Below are 21708 nucleotides of genomic sequence, written 5' to 3' on the forward strand. Positions count from 1 at the left end.
GTGCGAGCCCAATGTTTACATCCAAAAGAGGTATGAAACAATGAAATATGTACATGTGTATACAACATTTACAAAGAAACGTGACCATTTCTGTGCCCTGTATAAAAAAAAAGTTTCTTTCCTTCTTTATTTATTTACTTATTTTTGAGGATTTTGGGGTGTGGAATAAACAATATTGCGGTGACATTTTCCTCCGATGTGCATAAAGGAATACAACCTCGTCCTTATTTTCAAACCTGCTCATTGGAAGCGAAGTGAAATAAAACTCCCACATAGTTTTCCATTTGTGGAGTCGCTCAAGTCAAATCTGGAGCACCCAAAAAAAAGTTCTTATCCTACTTCATACAAACTAATGACATCATCAATAAAGTTAAAGCGCACTTAGAGTAAAGCCAGATAAAATGACTGATGACAGTCCCGAGTGCTAAAAATTTGAGGCCCTTTTATTAAGAATGACAGTGCCTAATTCACAATATGTGAGCCGTATTGATGCTGTGCAGTTTTACATACCAGCCGTGATGAGTGGGAATAAATGACTCGTCCTCACGCTTCACAAAGCTCTTGGTTATTTTTCACATTTTTTGACAAACTGACACCTCATTACGCCTGTATCAGTTAACATTAGAACAACAACAGCAAAAACCCTCTACGATTAAAGACCCTTAACTGTGAGTGCACCCTGCCTCACTGTCACAGACACACTAACAATAAAAAAAAAAACTGTCTAATTGAATTGTGTAGGTGAAATTTATGTTAGTGAACACAGAGGTAAATGTAAGACTCTGGTTGCTTCTGTGTAGTGTGGTGGTGTAAAGGTTGTAAGAGAATGGGCAGAGGGAGGGAGAGAATGCCCCTGAAGCAAAAGATGGGTGGTTTGAAGTCACAGTCGTGGTTGAGGTCAACTTCAAGGTCACTGCAGTGATGCCAGTCTATTTCAATCCTCAGTCTCAGCCCTGGCCCTGTCCCAGCTTCCATCCGAGACGCAGAGGATGGAATGTCACGAAGCTAAATTGCTCTCAGCCTCCATTTGCAGCATCCGTCAGACACTGCCTGGGTTTATTAAGTTCCTTCCAATCCTTTTCACCTTTCAGCAGTCAGGCAGTACTGTCGAAATCTCCCTTTGGCTGCATTTACGTGTGTAGGTGTCTGTGCGTGTGTGTGTGTGTGTGCGCGTGTGTGTATGTGTGTGTTGATCTATCGTCCCTTTCACAGAGTTTTCTGATGCCCATTGGCCGAGAGCTTCCCAGATTCAGGGTCTGTGGGGCTGTTTGACAGTTGCAATTTATCCAGACCTGGGCAGTGGGAGATAAGGCAGAAAAATCTCATTAAAAAGCCTCAGACTTTCACTTAGACAGAAGTATTGATGTCCTTTTTCCTCCCTCGGTGCTTCTGTCTGGGATTTTCTAGCCCTATCCCACCCTGTGTATCAAACATGCAGGGCCCGTCACCACAAGCCTTGGGGACTAGTCTCATCTTCTGTCACATGTCAGTTCAGCGACACCCTGGACATGTCGCTCTATCAGAGAGAAATAAACACCATTTCTTTCCAAAGCTACCAACTAGGTTGGATTTGTCAGCGTCTCAAAATTAGGATTAAATTGAGCAGTCACATACTATTATCAGACAGACGTAGAACCAACATAGCTGTACTGAGGCACATGAAAGACTACGCACTGTCCTGTACTATATACTGAAAGCTGCTGGCTAGAAACTTTTAGGATATATACAGACCCTGTTGATGAATTTACCTAAAGCCTTCAGGAGCTCTTCCCGGACTGCTGAGGTGAATTTCCTCACGAGACAAAGTGTTGTCACAACTGCAAACAGCAGGTTGTACGAAAGGACGATGTAAAAGTTTCCCAGCCAATTAAATCTGCCAAAGTCTCCCAAAAGATCAAACCTGGTGATGCCTGTGAAGGACAGGGACAGAGACACACACACGCACGCGCACACACACAGACACACACACACACAGAATATAACTGGGTTACAAATGAGGTTGACATTCATTCAAAAATGTGCAATTTCTTACTCAGAACCGTGACCTTTAATGACTCTTCACACAAAGCTGTGATAACCAAGAGTCGAAATGTTTTCTCCTCAGCTGAATTCCACAAAATAAACAAAACCCTGAGAAAAATGAAGTTCATCTTTCCAAGGCTCCTTCTGACAAGACAAGTATTGTTCATAAGAAATCTTCCTAACAAAAGCACAAGGCTGCAGCAAACTTATGAGCCTCTTTGAAAATGTCATTCTCCCCAGGCCCATCTTTTTCAGAAAGTAAAAGAAAAAAGAAAAAAAATCTGAAAAGGGGGCTTATATACAAAAACAATTTAATATGGATTACAGGAATAAATACATTTCTGACTCTCAAAAACTACTTGTAATAGCGTTGGTGCACTTTGGGTCCGAGACCAGCCCCCTGTGTTGTAAGGTGGTACGAAAACAACTACTTCAAGAACTCCACAGATTCACACCACTAGTCTTCACGCATGTTTCTGTTTCTGTTGACAAATCTTCGCATTTCCAAGCAGATTTACGCCCAAATCTGAAATAAATAAATAAATAAACCAAACAAAAACTAACCTACATTAGGTATTTCCACCCTCTTCAATAACCTTTTGCGAAGACAGAGTGTGCCTACTGAAATCTCAAACACTATGGACAATTCATATTTGTCCAATCTCCCCTGTAAGGTCAACTCGTGAACCTCTAGACCACTTTTAGCACTGCTGCCACACTGCTGTGAATATGTCATCATGACCTTTGTGCATCGTTCATCTTCAATTTGTCTCTATCGACGGCCACATTAACACAGTTTACGTTAATGAACTGATATTTCAGCTGTGTTTTACCATTTTGCCACACTGATGGGAATCCAGTGTCCAGTGCAGAGGTATAGTGGTCAGATCACGACTTCAGGGAGTGATCTTAAAATCGACCACGCTAAAAGCAATCCAGAGTTACACACGAGACGGCCTTGAAGGGAGGTCATCCAAATGTACAGCGTGTAAGAATTCTGATTTGGTTTGGACCAAAGCAATTTCACTCAGGCTTGGGTAAACATCCACTGACCCACTGCATGGCAGAGTTGCTGCTTATTTTTATCACTTGGCTGCATCTTGGTTAATGTGAGCACAATTCTCTGAGGAACATAAAAGGATGGCGAGCTAATTATAGCAGCAAAGGTGGCTTGCAGGTGGACTTCATCTCTCCTTCAGACAAAGACAAAGGAGCTCCCTCTTAGCTCTACACTGCCAGACCAATTTCAAACCATCTGTCACAGCTGATCACATGCAGCTTGGAAAGCCATCAACACCCTTTTGTTTTCCTGCTTATCCATCCATGCGTTCATGCACTCTAGCTGCGCCATCCCACAGAGTACTGTGGGGAGATAATTAAGCTTTCAATAACCTGTGTGTACGGATCTGTTTAATGTTATTAAATCATCTTCTCCTATGTTAATTTTGCATGCAACATTGATGAAGGAAATTACTGCATCAATATTTAAAATCCAAGTACCATAACGGTATCCTGTCCTGCTATCTGTAAGCAGAAATCACATTGACATGCATCAGACTGAGGAAGCCCTAGTCCCTGGATATTCAACTTCTCCTGTAACATCTTCACAACCTCTGTCATCAATTAGATTGGGCAATCGATTCAGCGTCTGGAGAGATGTATTTACAGCCGCAGTAAGCGGTTTGGCAAGCATCAAGGACCTTTAACAAAATTGCTTGAGAAAAGATGGGGAAAGCGATGATGGAGACCCCAGTCAATACAGCTAGCCACCGTGGTCGGGCTAAATTCATTTCTAATGCCAAAGGTTTTAAACTTGGGTTAGTAATGTGAGAAAATCTAATTGAGGGTTTAAAAAAAAACAAAAAACATTTCAGTCTCTGAAATGTCGGTAGGGAGACGGAGACATTATCATGCTGCTGTTCAGAGCCGTCAGGACGTTACACTGCGTTTCCATCTTCACTCTGACCCTGCCTCAACTCAGCAGAGACCAACATGTCATGCAGAATTTGTCAAAGTTTTAAATATGAATTGGTGCAAAGTAAAACCAAGCCATAACGTCTGGTGATATTACCATTAATCAAGCTGGATTTGATGGTGATGCAGCTTAAAGTGCACGGAGAGAGACATTAAAGTTCACCCATACATGTGTAACCTGCAGAGGTGGGAGGGGAGGGTGGAGCTGGTTGTGATGTGCATTTGGTGTAACTAAACATTTTTTACTACACTATTAAACATGCTGCGTGCTCTAGCACAATTCCCTTATCTCTTACACAGTGCATATTTACCACCCACCGACATAAAAACGCCTCACGTCAACACACGACACCCTTTCTTGTCTCTTAACATCTCACTTCGTCACACTCAACTCTTTGCACGTTTTTTTTTTTTTATCTTGTGCTGAGCGGCCTTTTCTCTTCAACTCTGTCTCATGCATTTATTCCTTTTCATCCATTCAGTGTCACAAAGCAGAACCTGTTGATATTTTGTAAAGCTCCCAGTGAGTCACTGTATGCTCACTCCATCCTATTTTCCCACTCTGTTGCTCTCACACATACTTGCACACGCAAGCACACACACACACACAAACATTTGCACATGCGCACACACACACAAAAGTAGTGCTATTTAAACAGCTGTGCTCTGCACTCTGCATGTTTATTAGTGCCATTGTGATGGTGCTACTCCTGTCATTTTTATTCTGCCTGCACTCTTTTCTAACATCACCATGACAGACTGTAGGAGAATTCAACTCCTGTGACCTGGTGTTGGTGGTAACAATGAAAATTGTTGTGGGAGAGGAAGATTTAATCTTTCTTCTTGTTTGTGCCAAGGACACAATGACAGCTCTGATAAGTCTGTAACCTACATTTCAATCATTCAGTCGTAACACAGCAAAAATACCAGCTTCTGTAAAGCTCACTAATGAGCATGCTGTATCTTGTTTCTTTCATTAACAAAGTCTGTTTTTGGTTTTTGGGCAGGAATATTTCTTGTCTGTTCTGCATGTTCAGATTATAAAAGGAGATACAGTATGCTGGTCTCAGCCAGGATAACCCTGAAAGAGAGGTTTTGATCTCTTTCAGGAACTTTTGCATTGTTCATTTGGCAGTGAGAGTGGACATGCTTATAACGTGGACAAGCCATAGACCAAAGGTAGTCTGGGAACCCATCGGCTTGCCAATAACTTTGTTCTTTACACACCAGAAGAACCAACTGGAATAGAGGATAACTGATACCATGACCGAACCCTGTTCTGTCCACCAGAATGTATCTGGATAATTAAAAAAAAAAAAAAAAAAAAAGCTAACAGAAAACAAACTGATCTGTAAATGATAGCTGTTTATAGAGATTACACCAATGGGCCTTACTGTCGACCGCTTTCTTTTTTAGACCATTATCCTTTCTTTGAATGCAGAGTTTCTTTTTTCCCCCCCTTCCAATCTGTATTTCTATCAGTGCAGTTTACTCTGTCCCTGGTGCTACCTTTTCTGCCCTCTTCAAATCTGGAAAACCGATTGCTGCTGGTTGCACATTGCAAAAAGGTTGGCCTGTTCACAATATTTAAAACTCTGGTATAAATCAAGTCGGATTTTCCCAGCCTTGCATGTCCTCCCAAATTCCAGCTTTGAATCACAAAAACTGTAGTGTTGGTTGGTGGATTCTCACTTCTTTCAGACAGAGCAAGGCTAGCCGTTTTGTCCCTTTAACCCTCGATTATACTTTCCACATCCAGGAGTCCGCTTTGGTCCGCTCAGGTCAGAGTGGCAAATTTCATCAGACAGTGAGCACAAGGGTCCATGCAGATATCCATGTGTCACCACAAACATTGGTCAAGGGAGAATTTATATTACAATGCATCAACTACACATGCACCCTAGGTAGTGGACTTCAAGTACAACAGGAAGAACTCAGCTGTCAGTGTCCACAATGGACAATAATCAGGGACTTACATTTTCAAGCTATCAAACTAACAAGCTACAGCTTCATATTTAGTGGGTGGACTTGATCACCCACTATCAATGTTTTCATCTAACTCTAAAAAATGTCCTTTCTTTTTGAAAGTTGTCAAACTGCTGCTATTTAATCATTTAATGTGTCTACAAAAAATTGGCTCTGAATGAAAAAAGAAAAAGCAAGCTGCACTCACTCTCCTTACCGCAGGCAAAAGAAAATACAAAAACACTCACATGAAAAAGCATACTCACCTAGTGTTCTGGACATCACTGGCAAGGCTGAGCTCAGCACCAGGATGGAGACACAGCAACCAATGATCTGCAAATAAGACCAAATAATCAAACCTCCGATTTTAGAGCCCTCAACAAATTACATGTAATTTATAGCGAGTGTGAAGCAGGAAAAACACCCATTGCACCAGCAGTTTTAGCCGTGATGTGCCCACACACATACACGCCACTTGATGATAAATTGGTTCCACATATTATACAATTAGTACCTCTGAAGATGCTCATTATGAGGTTCCCTCTATTGTCCTTTCAAGTCCTTTCACTGAAGCATCATGCTAGTTAACAAGCCTCACCACTCCCAAACTCATTACCAAGTGAATAGTTGCCACCCAGCCCCCTTCTCCCCCTAAGAAAAAAAAACCTCACTCTCCCTCTGATGTACAAGAAAAGAGCTTGCACTTTGCTGGTGTTTACGCAACTTACAAACAAATATTGAACAGATCAACTAAGGCCATTGAGGGGCCCGGAGGAAAACATTAGTGAGCAGCAGGGACAGAGAAGACAGGAAGGCAAGAGCAATGAAGACAGAAAAAAAAGACAGGGGAAATAGATGAAACACAGGAGGGGGCAAACACATCAGCACCTTAGGAGCAATTTCAGCACCCTTGCCCCCACTTCACCCCACTCCCTGCCTTTCTATCCCATCTTTACCGTTGTCATGGTTGTGTCATCCTTCCTGGGAGTGAGTCCCTCAAAGACACGCAGACTGTAGAAGCCAACGACAGAAGACACCATCAAGTAGCTGTTCAGCAAATCAATCAAGGAGCAAAAACACCTTGCTGCAAGTAGAAAGCAGCTTTTCTTTGAGTCAACTTTTTATGTGTCAAGGCTCAACCTTTTCAGGTATCATAAAGGGTGATGAAACAACGCAACATGTTTTCCGGAAGGTGTTCAGCTCAACTATGTCCTGGGTAAACAAAGCTGCCTTGGCAATGTTGCTCTTGGCCATGGAGCATGTTACTCAGGCCACAGACAAAGGGGAGGTCACTGAAAGGATACAATATGAGGACAATCTCCAGCACTGCCTGAGCCACACCAAATGTGGACAAAGAGGTGTTCCCAATGGCTCGATCCTAGAAGAGAGGCACAAATAGGAAAACAGGGATATTAAACATCCTACACTACCCTTCAGACTAAAACAGATCACAAAAATGACAACACTTGGTGTTGTGTACGACTGCAGACATGAGCAATTACAGAAGACCTGCAAAGTAAGTACGTGGTGCACGAAGAATTTCCCTACTTGAGAAAGACAGAATCAAATTGGCTAAGTAATGAATGGAACAAGATGAAAGAGGCTCTTCGCAAATCACTGTCGACCATACAATATGTGAACAGGTGTTCAAACAAAAACGGCACATTGCTTACGGTAAGAAGAGTGTACAGGCTGAAAGCATGCCAAAAACATAAAAACAACTAAACAAATCCTTTAGCAAATACACTACGCGAACCCCCTCACCCATCCTCACCCCCTCCAACCCCTAAGGCCTTTTGAAAGTGGAGCAGGAAAAAGACATACATCCACATACACAGCACATACCAAGCATCTGAGTTGTCAAATGCCAAATATTTGCTTTTTTCAGACTTGGCACCCAAGACGATCCTCCAGAGGATTTGTACTAGGGCTGGGTATCGTCACTGATTTCTAGAATCGATTCAATTCCGATTCACAGGGTCCCAAATCGATTCGATCCACGATTCGATTTAATTCGATTCGATTCTATTTAATTCGATTCGATTCACTTTGATTTGAATCTGGGAAATTTTGACAGTCAGAAATATTATAATTCAGATCAGTACATTTACATATTTTTGTATCTATAAAAAGGAAGCTGACACACCAAGACTTTATCAAAGGTGTGAGCATCACAGCAGAGGCCTTTGTGTCAAAGTAGCTGAAGATAAAACACAGAAAAACATGAAGGTGATTTTCCTGTTCTGGGATTTTATAAAAATTTTCTGCAGTAGATCAAAAACGAAAGAAAACCATTAATCAACACATGAACATTACCTCTGAAGTTACAGCGGTTTTATTAGAGACAAGGCTGAGCGTTTTGCATTTTGCATAATTTTAAAAAGTTTAAATTTGTTCAGTATTGAACGGCAGAAATTAGGTTTTATTTTCGGAAGTATATAAAACGAAGAAAGAAAACCGTCGGCCGACAGCGCTGTAAACAACGGTAGACTTGTGCGTAACAAGCAAGCGAATAATGCAGAAAACAGTACAGAGAGAGAGAGAGAGAGAGAGGGAGAGAGAGCGCGCAAGAGAGCGAGCATGCGAGAGAGAGCTGTGCATCTTGGTCGAAGCAAAACAATAAAAGTCAGAGTGAATTCATGACGTTGTTTATGTGAAGCCTAGTTTGGATCTTCTTTTGCTGCTGGTTCGGTCAATATTGTTTGGAGAGAGATAAAACTAACAGCTTTAGAATCAGCGCATAAAGGGCGTGAACACAAAGCGCGGACCGCCGACAGATCAGAATCAGCGCGCTGTCGGCTTTCAGCCCCGACTGTGAGAAAGGCAACATCTCACTGATTCTTATCCGCGGGTCACGCTGTGTGTTTAAGTCTTTGTGCAGAATCCATGTTCCTGCTCTCATTTACTGTCTTAGCTGTTTGGTGGTTGTTGAAATTTTGTGAGATTTCACCTGAGATTCTGGCATTTCGGGCAAAATAAATTTATATTAAAAAATCGATTCAGGATTTTAATGAATCGATTTTACGTTATCCAAGCCAGAATCGATTTTAATCGATAAATCGATTATAAAAACCCACCCCTAATTTGTACATTGAATGGGGGTATCTACAGTACTTCACACAAAGTTACCTAAAACTCCCCTAAAAGTGTTTGCTGCAAATTCAGATTCTTGCTGATACAATAAACATATCTTAACAGAGCTGTGCAGCACTAATCCAGTCATTTTATTTATTTATTTTTTTTACTCTAAATCATAGAGTACTCCATGTACAGTTAGAGTACAGAAGTGCAAGGCAAATGTGCTGTTACCCGTCATGCAATATGCACCTACAGCATATTAAACTGCACAGCATATATTTGGTGTGCTGCCGTGGTTTCTGTTTGAGATTTGCATTTGTATTCTTTTTCCCTTTCCCACTTTATGTGTCTTTATCTTGATTTGTTTTGTAAAACGGGCTGCAGGGGAAAAAAGGAAAGCCTGGCAGGTTGTTTCATGCCTTTTTATGCAACTGTCATCCCTGGGAGCTTACTGCAGAGCCATGGTGCAGTGCCCTCTCTCTCTTACACAGAGAATTAGCAGCATTAGCAGACAGAATCTGATGTCATTTATTAATGGAGGGAGGGCAGGCATGCATTAAGATGGTGTGTGCACTCGCAATAAGCATGCACGTGCGTACACGGACACCTAGCTTCTGCTGTTCACCTCCTTTCCATTCGTCTTTACATTCCGGTAGCAGAAAGAGTGACGGATCGTGTGTTACTGTGTGTGAAAGAGAGGGATATGGGTCCATAGAGGGAAGGATCTATGTTCCAGTCAACTCACAGTGCACATTAAGACTGCATATTGAGGCCGATGAGGCCGTCAATGCCATACATACATCTATACTTCACATTCTTACTTTGTACTAAAAAATTTTTTTTTTAATTTTTTAATTGTATCATGTACCCTATGATTAACATATTTCAAGGCAGTCCCGTGAAATATTCTCATATTTTTCATCTTTCATATAGCCAAAGCCATGTCCTACTCATGTATCCAGCTGCCAACAACCTAATTCCAACCTATAAAAAATCTAAACAAGTGGGAGAAGAAACTGTTCAGATCTCTAAAGTTGCTTGTGCCCATGTAACAACCTTGAAACAGCAACTTTGTTTCAAAGTTTACTTTTACAGTCATACTCATTTAATTTTATTTTATTTACATGTTGCCAAATTTAATAACAGTTGCCTTATAGCACTTTAAATTGTAAGGTAAAGACACTACAGTAATTCAAAGAAATCCTGCCTCCACCCACCCACCCCACTAAGTAGGCACTTTGCAAAAGTGGGAAGGAAAATCTCCCTTTTAACAGGAAGAAGCAGGTACAGGGAGGGGTGACCATCTGCCGCAACCAGTTGGAGTCTGAGGGGGTTTAAGTGACAGACATTTGTAATCCATACATTTCACCGAACTATGAGAGGCTGCCGTCATTTAATCTGACAGAATTTCTGAAATGTAAATATTAAATATATATATAAACATATATATTATATATATGTAATAAGCAACAAGCAAAGACTTAATATTCACATACATTTCCAGATTTTTAGATAATCTTAAAGCCAGTTATAAAGTGAAAAGGGTGTCTGGAGATGGGAGGTCAAGTTGTTAAATACATGCAAGGATAAATGCGTTTGTATGTTCTCTCTGTGCCTATGTGGACTCTCTCCAGGTACTCTGGCTTCCTCCCACAGTCCAAACACATGCATGTTGGGCTAACTGATCATTCTAAACTGGCTGCAGGTATTCATGTAAGCGTGAACTATTGTCTATCTCTACGCAGTCGCACCGCGACAGACTGGTGACTAGTTTTGGGTGTATTCTGCCTTTTGCCCCACAACAGCTGGGCCTAGCATGACCCGGATCTGGACAGGCAGAAGATGGGTGGATGGATGCAAGCCTTTGTGCATTTGGACAAGGTTAACTTTAGTTGGGTGAAAATTACTGTCCAGCCACAGTAATTGACACTCTATTTTGCAAAACAGGCAAGTGCAGTGGCCACCAAAAAGAAGGGCCTGTAGTAACAGTTTTATTGGTGTCTCTAAGTGCTTGTTCATAAAGCTGTAAATCCCTCTGTCCTATGACAGAGGCAGTGCCAACTTCTCATCTATAGCCACCTGCATTTCCTCTCTGCTCGTCATCCTTTTCTTTCCTTACTCCTCGTTATCCTTCTCTATACCCATCCACTGCCCTGTAAAGCTGAGCGGTACACTGCTCAGTATTCTAAAGACTACAGCAGGATGCTTAGCTGGAAGGGAAGACAAACACTGACAGGGCACTTCTATTGTGCTCTACTCCCATAACAATCAGGGCCTCATTTGACTTTCCCACAGTCTGAGTCTCTCTTGCTCTGGCAGTACCTTGTCGAGATGTCAAACCTCTCTCTCCCCTCTTATATCACATTCTCTCCACTGTCGTTATCTTTTTCCAGACAGAGGGCAGAGGGAATTTCTGTGCCAGAGGGGCACAGTCTGAGAGTTAGAGGATAAGGTTAAAGAAGCATGATAGATGATCTCATATCAGTATTGATTGTTTTAGGAAGATGAGATGGCCCCTCCTGCTCGTAGATTTGTGAGATCAGAGGTGTGGCATCCATCCAGCTCAACATAAAGCATAAACCATTTAGTGAGGCTATACTGTCAGGGAGGACAGCTTCAAGCTACATGACAAGTGTAATTTGGGGGATTTTCTGCAATGTGTCATGCCAAAGAAAACATCTCTGCTCAATAAAATAATTGGAATGTCGAGGGCAGCTCTGTCAGATGCCCGCGAGATGCAAAATGAAATGAGGGAGAAATAGGATACATTATGTTGCCCCTTTTCAGACAAGAATGCAACCACAACTGCGCACACATGCAAGCACACACATGCAAGCACACACATGCACGAATCTCTGTCACTGCAGATGAGATGAGATACAAGGAGCTTAAAACACATTGCATGTTAGGCAGAGATGAGAATCTCAGAGCCATTCCACACTTGGTGGAATGGCTGTTTCATAGTAAGAGCCCTTCACTTGCCCCCGTCTGCATTTGCACAAGGGAGGAAAAGCAGCTTATTCACCCACTGAGGGCAGGAGACACATAGCAACCTCATTGAATCTGCACACTGCTGTGAAATGACTTTGAATGAGCTTCCAAAACAAAACCAGAGCCACAACGTTGAAGCCTGATTAACATCTGGTCCAGTCTTTTCTTCCAACTTGCACCTGAGCATATCTGGAATTTGATTTATGTCTCCGCCAGGGACAGGGCAGGCCTGATAGGCAAGCCCTACTGCAGTTTACATTCTAGGTGTGTGATGGTGTGAACGCAAAAGCCTAGTTAGACAGAAGGCTTACTGTGGATCCCTTGGGCATGGCAGTCTCATCTACTAGAAGATAGAGGATGTTCAGTGCCACCAGAAGAACAGAGATTGTCTGCAGACATAGAGGAAGACAAAAATTTGTTCACACATGGTATAATTATAAAAAGATTGATCAAATCCTCCAAGTATCCGGCATCATGATATAATTGAATGCATAATAACAATCTTGTAACTGTAAACTGTGCCAAAATTGAGCTTCTCAAAACTTAAACAATTTGGGGGTTGTGCGATGCACGTGTCATGCCTTGCACATGGCCTTTCTACCTTATCTAACAGTATCAGACGACATAAACAGTATTCACACACTGTAATTTATTTTAAATCACTGTTGTTGTAGGTTGGTATTCAGCATTGTCTTAAAACACCCATTAAACAAAAGTAGTTTCCCCACCCAGACTCTGTGGGAAAAGATGGATTTTGAGGTACAGTGTTACTCCCAGTGGATACCAGCCAGGCTGTAAACGTCATGAGCAAACAGTGTGGGCCTAATGATAGGTCAATCTTAACACTCACCGTTCCTGTGAGCAGGATCAGCATCACTATGGGATACAACAAGTTCTTCTCCCATCCCGATGCCTTCTTTCTTCTCTCTGCAAGGACATGAAAGTGCAACAAAGAGTGAGTTTATTTATTTTAAGAAATGTATGTATGAAGAACTAAACTCCTCCATTACACTTTCCACTACTTGTTAATTAATCAGCTCATCAAAGAACCTACTGCAACCACAAACCCTCTGGCTTTACTTACAGGGTTTGTACCACTTTGTTTAGTAAAACATATCGCGAGTGTGGGGGCTGAGCACAATCTCAGCTCTCATCGCAACCGCCCCACCTGCAGGTAATATACATTTCATAACCTTCAAAAATTACACTCTTCCTCTGTAATTAGCCACACTCATCATTGCCTTAATTAATGGAAAAAAATAATAACTCCTGGATGAAAAGAAATGCTACAAAATTAATTTTATGATTTATATTTAGGAGAAAATACGTATGCATGTGCTGGGGGACTTATGCCTCTCATTCTTCTAAGCCAGATGAAACATTTCAGCTTTATATGTACCTCGTATTTCAACGGCTCATTCATCATGTTTATAGACTTTGCTGACAGCCCATGGACCACAGGCACTATGTCTTACAGACATCAACTGTCCTCTTACAATGTGTATGTGACTGCCCTTTAGTATTTGCTATTTTGACTTCTTTCTCCATTTCCAACCTTGTTACTCCTCCTTATTCTCAAAGTGCATCCACCCAGCCTGCCCAAGAAGTTTGCCAAGTGCACTTTATATGCACCATCGTTCTAAATTAATGACATCACTAAAAGGCTTGGTACAATATAAAGTTTGCATCTTGTCCAATATCCTAAGTGCCTTTGTGCTCTCCTACCCCTCCTACCCTGCTCCCCAAAAGCCTCAGGCTTCATTTATAATATCCTAAAATGGATGGGAAATTATCAGGCAGTTCTGGTCCAAGTCCAAATTAAGAAATTAAGGCAGATGAAGAGAAAGCGGCTGCCTGTCAGCAATATGCAAAAAGCTAAGCTAACGTCTGTGGCATATATTTCCATGGCAATTCAAGGTCTTTCGCCAAAATCTATTTGGCACCTGAACATTATATAACTGTAATACCAATACCAATAATAATGATAATAAACCTAATTTATATAGAACATCGGAAACAAAGCTTAGAAAAAGAAAACTGGACTTTCAAGAGAGTATAAAAACTACCACATACACATACTTACCCAATTTATTCCGCTGATTTCTAATATTGTCCAGTTCTTTGTTGAGCTGGTGAGCAAAGCTCCCTCTGGTATAAGCGTGTGTGGAAGACCCTGTGAAAATAAAAATATCCAAAATGTCTGAAACGTGCTGTATGAGCACATGTTGTGTAGGGATAATATAGAGCTATGTTTCTTCTCTGAAAATGTTTTATTTCACAGAAGACAAAGAAAAAACGATGCCCCTTTTGAAAGGTTTGGCTTTGTTGCTTGGTTAAAACAACCTAAATGACTATCAACAGCAAAAATAACTCACTGTTTTTGTTGCAGCTATAATGTTGTTTAAACAGACACAAAGCTCCTCTTTTGGACACCATAACTTAAACTTCCCTCAAATACTTAAATAGACGGAGAGGATGTTAACCTCTCCCTGTATTCATCCTACCTCAGCATATGGTATTTGACTTGTCTTTATTAAGCAATCCCATCAAAACAAGTAATCCTGCACAGAAAATAACAACGTGATCTCAAACAAGTAAAAATAATCTCTTGTGTCAGGAGCTGTCTAGCACATGCCACAACTGGTTGAGTGGGCTGGATAAGACAGCAAGGGATTCTCCAGGAAAACCACAAGGCCAGCTCATTTAAGTCTAATTTATCTATTTTACTCTGTTTTCCTTCCAGCTTGACGCACTATCACAGAGGCCCCTCGAAGCCAAAGTGGAAGAGTATCCATTTGCATCCCCCCGGGTGATTGGCAGATGAAGACCAATTAGTTCAGTGTTACACCATTACTAACGTGCAATAAAAATACCATCTTTCATCTTTGTTACAGGAGTGAAGGACCAATCACTTTGATCAGACCTTCTTCTTCCCTCTGTTATTATGTCACGCCCTGTCTGGATGGGTTTAAGTAGGTAAAAGAGGGTGAGATAGACGCAGAGGTGGAGAGTTAGCAGTCTATGCCCGTCTAAGGATCTGAGCAAGGGAAAGTTTGAACCCTCCAAGCAAATACGCTCGGAACACAACAGGAAATGTCATAGATAGTTCTCTTTCTCTTTTCCTGAGACAAACTGAACACTTTGCCTCGGGGGAGCCAAATCTGTTCAGCTGCAAGTGAACTTATCCTTTACCTACGTGCACTGTGTATTTGAACAAGGCCTGACGCATCACTGGCACATATAAATCCTTGCTGAAATTTTTTTTTTTTAAAAAGTTTGTGTGGGGTTTTTCTTTTTTTTCTTTTTTTTTTAAACCATCCATCCAAAACAATACTTGACACTGAAAACAAAGGACAATAAAATCGATTGTTCAAAGCAGAGAAAGGGAAATGCTTAGATTTTCAACTGCAGTATCTTCAATGACATCACTGCAAACCGAAGTTAAATATATCCTTCTACTCCTTCTGCTGGCAGCGTCAAGTATAAGACTGAGTTACAGCAAGGCAGAGATGCTGAGTGGGGCTTCTGGCAGTCAGGAAGGCCTGGAGTAATTCAACATATCCTCTCCAACCTTCTCCACAGTCAAAAAATTACGTCATTCACAAATATGCTAAACACCATGCTGAGACAACAGAGGCACTGGCAAGGTCATTGTGCCGCATAGCATCTGGACGAGTGCTCTGTTTTCAGCACATCAGGGTGGTGAGAGGGCAGTCTGTACAAGTGTGTGCATCGCTTTGCCTGTATTGCAGTATATTTATGTGTGCCTGGTGCTGTTTTAATATATTCTGTTCTTCACTATGAGACTACTGAAACAGTATATAAACTGGTCCTTGTAAACTTTGACAAGCACAAATACAAGTTTTTTTAGCCTCTCACACATCTACCATGTGTATGGAGACCTGCAACATCTGGCAGTACAAAGGACAGTTTAGGATTATGTAGCAACAGAAGTGAAAGGCTTGTTATGGAACTAAAAACTGAATTAAGTTACTTTCTGTAACTGAGGCAATGCAATCAATAGTGTCAACAGGACGTTTTATATTTACTGTGTCTCTCCGACATCATAAAAAACCCCAAAACATTTATTTCTGGTACAATGCACCATTATTCTTGAACCTTGGTTCACATTGGCTGCACATAGCAGCCATCACTAGGTGCTCCTTTTGAAGCAATGTTGATGGATCTACAGCTTTGACTTCTATATCTGGAATCTGAGAAAACTATTGTGAAAACACAGTGTACAGGAATTAAGATATGAAGACCACTGTAATTTCTGCTTTAGCACAACAGTAGCAACAGTGATGATAGAGACGAACAAGGACTTTGTTAGGAATTCAACTTTTTGAATGTCAACTTCTTGAAACCCATCTATTAGTTTTTGGGGCTTTTTTTCTGGTTATAAATGGAATAGTTAAAAAGCCCATCAAAGAAAACACAGATTACTGGTAATCAGACTTTATCATTGGGGTTTGCATACAGAGATAAACGAGTGGAGTAATAAAGTCAGCATCTCTTGCTTTGCTCTGACCTTTTTTTCCTTAAAGTTTGAACATAGAGAAAGTTGAAGAGCAGCAAGAGGAATCGCAGGCTGACTCCATCCTGACTTCTGTGTCACCAGACTACTTGTGCTGTTGGGATAAATTCATCACCCTGTATACATTTAAAAGCAATATAGTAGGGGTGCAACAATGTGTTATTACTTGTAACAATTGCTAAGCACCATCCATCTTTTATCTGGACATTCTCCTTTTAGGTTCATTACACTCGTTACAAGAAAAGCAGACACACATAGCTAATGAGCCGGTTTAAACCACAATGTCGTGATCAGCAACACATAAACTACCAACATGTCATTACAAATGGGCAATTTCATGCCACAGGAGGATAACAAAAGGACCAGACATGTAAATAAACATGAATGCATCAACTGATTAGGCTCAACAGTCCACATCTACAAACACAAACTTTCTAAGATGATAATTTATTAGAGAGGCCTGATGCAAAGCGGACACCGGTGAAGCAAGAAGACAACATTGCTCGTCTTTGGAGTGTGTCCCGTGAACTGTTCCTGACCTGCTCTCTACTTAATGCCCTGAGCAGATCAAAGGAACCGCGCTTAGACGTTCAGTTGCACCTAACTATGACCATGAACAATGAGTATTTGCATGTGCACATACTTGCATGCATATTGTATCTGCATAAAAACATTATGTCTGATAAGCAACGCTTTAAGCTTCACTGAACATTACCCTTGCTTCTCTCTCCAATTCCCACCTCTCTAACAGACAAAAATGAACTGCAGCTTGTCCTTAGTACACATACTGGGATGTTGACCACTGTTTTTTGTTTTGTTTTTTTGCCCCACCGTGACGTGTAAAGATCAAACGGCCCTGGAGATGATAAGGAACAGATTACAATTATTCTATCAGGTAGTTCAAAGCAGGGCACTGAGGAATGAGCCCTAAGAAACTGTACGCATTGGTGGCACTCTATGGAGGTGGCCGGCAAAGCGTTCAAAAACATGTGTTATCTAGGAGTGATCTCGCTTACCTCCCGGGTTTAAAAGGACACTCCTTTCTGTTCATTTACTCACATCTGTACACTTGGTTGCGTGCTTGAGTTAATATTAAAGTAGGTTTTGGAAACTGGCCGAAATACTTCCTGCTTTTTTTAAGATTATTTAACGTCAAACAAGGAATTTGGGAACACAGAGAGCTGGACGTGAAAAGGAAATGCAGGCTAAAAAAATATAACATCTTCAACATTCTTCAACACTTCAAACTTTCCCTAAAAAAGCAGCACAAGGCTCCCGGTGTCCTCTCAGAAGAGTTATGGCTCTTTAATGTCTACAGCACCAAACCCTTTCGTGAAAAATTTCATTTCCATCCTATTAAACAGGCTGCCATTCGAGGCCTGACATTAAATGTGGCAATCATTTCACCAATAATGGCAGCGGCAGTGGATTTTCTTAAGTGGATTCTTAAGAAAAACTTCCTAAACAAAATATAGTCCTTGCCATAGTGGCTGCTTTGACCTTAAGCAGAAAGTTATGAGAGTGTGACGGTGTCAGGGAAAAGCCAGTGACAAGTGTGTGTGAATGTCTGTGTGTGTCTGTGTGCCTAGCTGAATTTTCAATGCTAATTGATTCCAGCGTGGCCTACTCCATCACACCCAATAGGGCAGTCAACCCCTCCCCTCCCCTATAATGTGCCAACATGTCTCCCACAGACATACCGTTTAATCTCCTCTGAAGGGTTTCCTCCTGCAAATGGATGCAGTAAATCTGCTCATCCAGGTCCTCAAGGATCTAAAGGGGAGAGAGCAGAGTAGGAAGAGATGAAATGGGTTATAATTAGGCCCGAAGTGGGACTGGAGCAGTGGCAGATGGGAAGATGAGTTGGTGATGTATTTGTAGTCCTCTGTTGTGATTTTAAATGGCTAAATGAGACATCTTTCAGAAAAGAAGAGCAGACTCGAGTCTGTTACGGCCTGCAGTCTTCTAGAGAAATCTGAACAACAACTGTTTAATAAACTCTTTTCCATTGACTCAACTTTTAGAAATGCAGTAAATACTTCATCCAAGTGATTACTTACTGTCGGCTTCACTAGCAACTGGCCCATGACGGTAAACATCCTGGACAACCCCACAGGAGTGCACACTACACAGGAGACAGTACAATGCGGTCAATTTGTTTAAATATAATAAAGGCATGTTTCCACATATAGGGTCTGGAACTTTTAGTTCAAACTTTTCTGAGGAAGTATAAAAAGTATCTTTTAGACAGTTGATTGTCCACAGTGGACACCAGGCGGTGACTCCTATGGTTACAAAAACACTTTCAGTTGTGCACAAGTGTAAAAGAACAAAGCCCTCAGCTTTCCCTTCAGTAACACTTAACTAATGCTCCTCTCTGAGGAGTTCATGTCAATAGTTTTGGTTCATACTGAGTGAATCACATTTTAAGTTCTAAATTATCCAGGGCATGCTCAACTTGGCCATCAGAAGAGGGCCACCCCCATGCCCATCACATTCAAAACACCAAGCGGGCGATAGTGAAAATCCTCAACTCGAGGCTTTGAGTTATAAACCTGTGAACCAAGTTAACAGGAGTTTATAAAACCAAGAGGATAATATTAAGGTTTTCTACCTTGGCGTTGTAGCACCTTGGAGACTCAGTGGAATAGAAGTGGAGTGAAGCAATTTGTTGTATAGTCATACCCAAAAATAACATACAACCTGCCTAGCCTATAAGGGTGTTGAAACCATGGTGGAAAGACAGAGCTTTGAGGTTTTCTTGTTTGTTCCGAAAAGTTTCTCGGACTCAAAGTTTTAGGTACTTTGAGGGAAAACACTGCTCATAGAGATACATTTTCTATTTGCATCATTTTGTAAAATTATAAACACACTTACTTAGTAAAAGGAGTCCTCCCATCAGAGAAATACAGGAATAGAGGTATGGCAGGTAGAACTCCCAAAGATCTACAAAATATGTATACTTTTAGTAAAAATGAGACTTGGGAACAGCTCATCACTTTGGAAAATGCTCTGAATGGTTCTGATGCTAGAAGGGATTAAACAAGCCAAGATGTGTGTTCATTTGAGTTTTAGAGCTGCTAGAAATCTGATTTCCTTCCTAAACAAACTCTCAGCCTAGATTCATAGTTAATGCACCATCAGATTGGTAAATCCTAAAACTATTCCTTTATTTAAAAAACAAAAACAAGGGGTTTAAAATGACCAATCATGTAGAATATTACAAAAAAATCATACCATAGAGTGACTCCATACTGGCTGCATCATTATCAATGAGGGCTGATGCCACCCACACAATTCCAAGAATGAGCAATGCCAGGAGAAAGAGCATCACAAAGGTCTCCAAAATGCGTGCCTTAATGCCCTGACAGGAAAAAAGCAGGAATAAGAGAGAAAATTATTTCAATTAAAATGATGCATATGAAATCATAATGATGATACACAAAAGTTATATTATCAACCATGTCAAATTTTTACGTTTACATATACTGGCCATTACAAAACAACAACAACAAAATTCACACAGGACCCAAATTCTTTTAGAAATATTAAATTTAGATTTTAGTCAGTCTTTTAACTAAAACATTATTTAGTTTTAGTCATGGTTTAGGCCTCAAAATTCTTATATTTTAGTGAACTAAATATCTTAAGATTATTGTAGACTAAATCTAAAGTATAAAGTACAAAAGTTTGTTTTATTTTTATTGGTGAGAGTTGTAAGTGTCTTATTTTCCTCAACATCAAATGTGAAATGTGTCCATATGTCTACTATTCTCTTCCTCCCATGCACGGGACCATGCATGTTGGCGACTGATCAAATTGTGCACATCTAACCTGACTGCACAATTACTTCTGGTTACTTCCAAACTCGTCCCGTCTTTCTACACACATTGATTAAATCTGATTGGACCTTGTCTCTCCATTTTCATCTCGCTTTCAATTTGTCAACTAAAGTGTGAATACATTTCCTCATAGTTTTTGTCCTAGAGCATTAGTTTTCTACGTAGTTGTTTTTGTCAAAAGAAAAAAAAAATTGTTGACAGAAACTACAAAAATTTATAAGTCAGCAAAACAAACACTGGTGCTTACAAAATATTTTCTTGGGATGTGCGTTTTTGAGCACACAAAAGGGCACAAACATGTCTCAAAGCTGACAGAGTGCTTCCATTTAAGAGTGAAAAGGTGAAAGACAGAAGATGTGTCAGAAAAACATCAGAAGGTAATTTGCCAGAACGAGTTAGTAAAAAATGTTGGAGAGAGATGACAAATCTGTCAAATATGGTCTTGGTTCCGTTATGGCTACGACTGCTAACTGAACTGGCACGTTGGCATTTGATGACTTTATTCTTCTCGGGAGAAACAGGATTGATGCAGGGGTATGAAAAAAATCTTCTGTGTGCTCCGATTCAGCCAAAAGCACCAATCAATCAATGGACAACATTTCAATATCAGCAGCATAACACAGCTAAACATGCAACCAAAACATCAGCATGAGCTACACCTGCTGAGGACCACACTAAAACCGGGGAGCTCAGAAAACTACAAGACAATATTCAACATGATGATTTGTTTGACCTTATATGTACCATGTAGTACTGTCTCCCACATATTTCTATTTTGCTATAACCCACCTCTAAATGAAGCACTAATATGGTTCTCGTTAATTCAAGCAGAACATCTGTAAAACAAATCTGTATAAGTGTTCAAATACTTTGTATAGTCAGGAATGAACTTTAAAGGAGCTAGAAGTGCTGTTTCCTACATTTCATATTGAAGCACTGAACATGATTACTTTTACAGGAAACCTCGCTTCCACCCATCCTCCTTCACTTAAACTAAACAGCATCATTTCCATTCACTCCACACAAACATAACATAAACGCTCTCATCCACTCCTCTGTAAAACAGCTCTTTTATATACACATATTGTGGTCTATAAAAATGGGTCCAACCAGGGATGGTGGTAGTAGAAGTAAAATTAAAAAGAGGAGGGAGGAGGGGAGGGGTTCCTGGGGTGTTGCAAGGAGCATGAAGCCTGGCTGGGTCAGCTACTGTCTGCGATCAAGAGCAGACCTCCCATCTGGGACCGATTAGGAGCTCCCTTAGCACCGCAGCCATGTCTCAGGCCGTGCAGAAGAGAG

The 21708-nt window shown here is 40.8% G+C and overlaps 1 protein-coding gene across 1 annotated transcript in view; it reads right to left on the bottom strand.

Annotated features, from left to right (window-relative positions):
* Window positions 1-150: 150 nt before the first annotated feature.
* Window positions 151-21708, bottom strand: part of lmbr1 (limb development membrane protein 1) — a 40825-nt gene continuing 19267 nt past the window's right edge. Inside the window, exons 6-17 of the mRNA XM_085172074.1 lie at window positions 19805-19931; window positions 19445-19513; window positions 18628-18692; window positions 18268-18340; window positions 14114-14203; window positions 12881-12957; window positions 12342-12419; window positions 7266-7339; window positions 6918-7008; window positions 6228-6294; window positions 1749-1910; window positions 151-1292 (exon numbers count right to left, since the gene is read on the bottom strand). Coding sequence (XP_085028200.1) covers window positions 1207-1292; window positions 1749-1910; window positions 6228-6294; window positions 6918-7008; window positions 7266-7339; window positions 12342-12419; window positions 12881-12957; window positions 14114-14203; window positions 18268-18340; window positions 18628-18692; window positions 19445-19513; window positions 19805-19931 — 1059 coding nt within the window. The 3' untranslated portion in view covers window positions 151-1206. The remainder of the gene's footprint in view (window positions 1293-1748; window positions 1911-6227; window positions 6295-6917; window positions 7009-7265; window positions 7340-12341; window positions 12420-12880; window positions 12958-14113; window positions 14204-18267; window positions 18341-18627; window positions 18693-19444; window positions 19514-19804; window positions 19932-21708) is intronic.

This window comes from Neolamprologus multifasciatus, chromosome 9 (assembly GCF_963576455.1).
Source record: "Neolamprologus multifasciatus chromosome 9, fNeoMul1.2, whole genome shotgun sequence".
Taxonomy (NCBI): Eukaryota; Metazoa; Chordata; class Actinopteri; order Cichliformes; family Cichlidae; genus Neolamprologus; species Neolamprologus multifasciatus.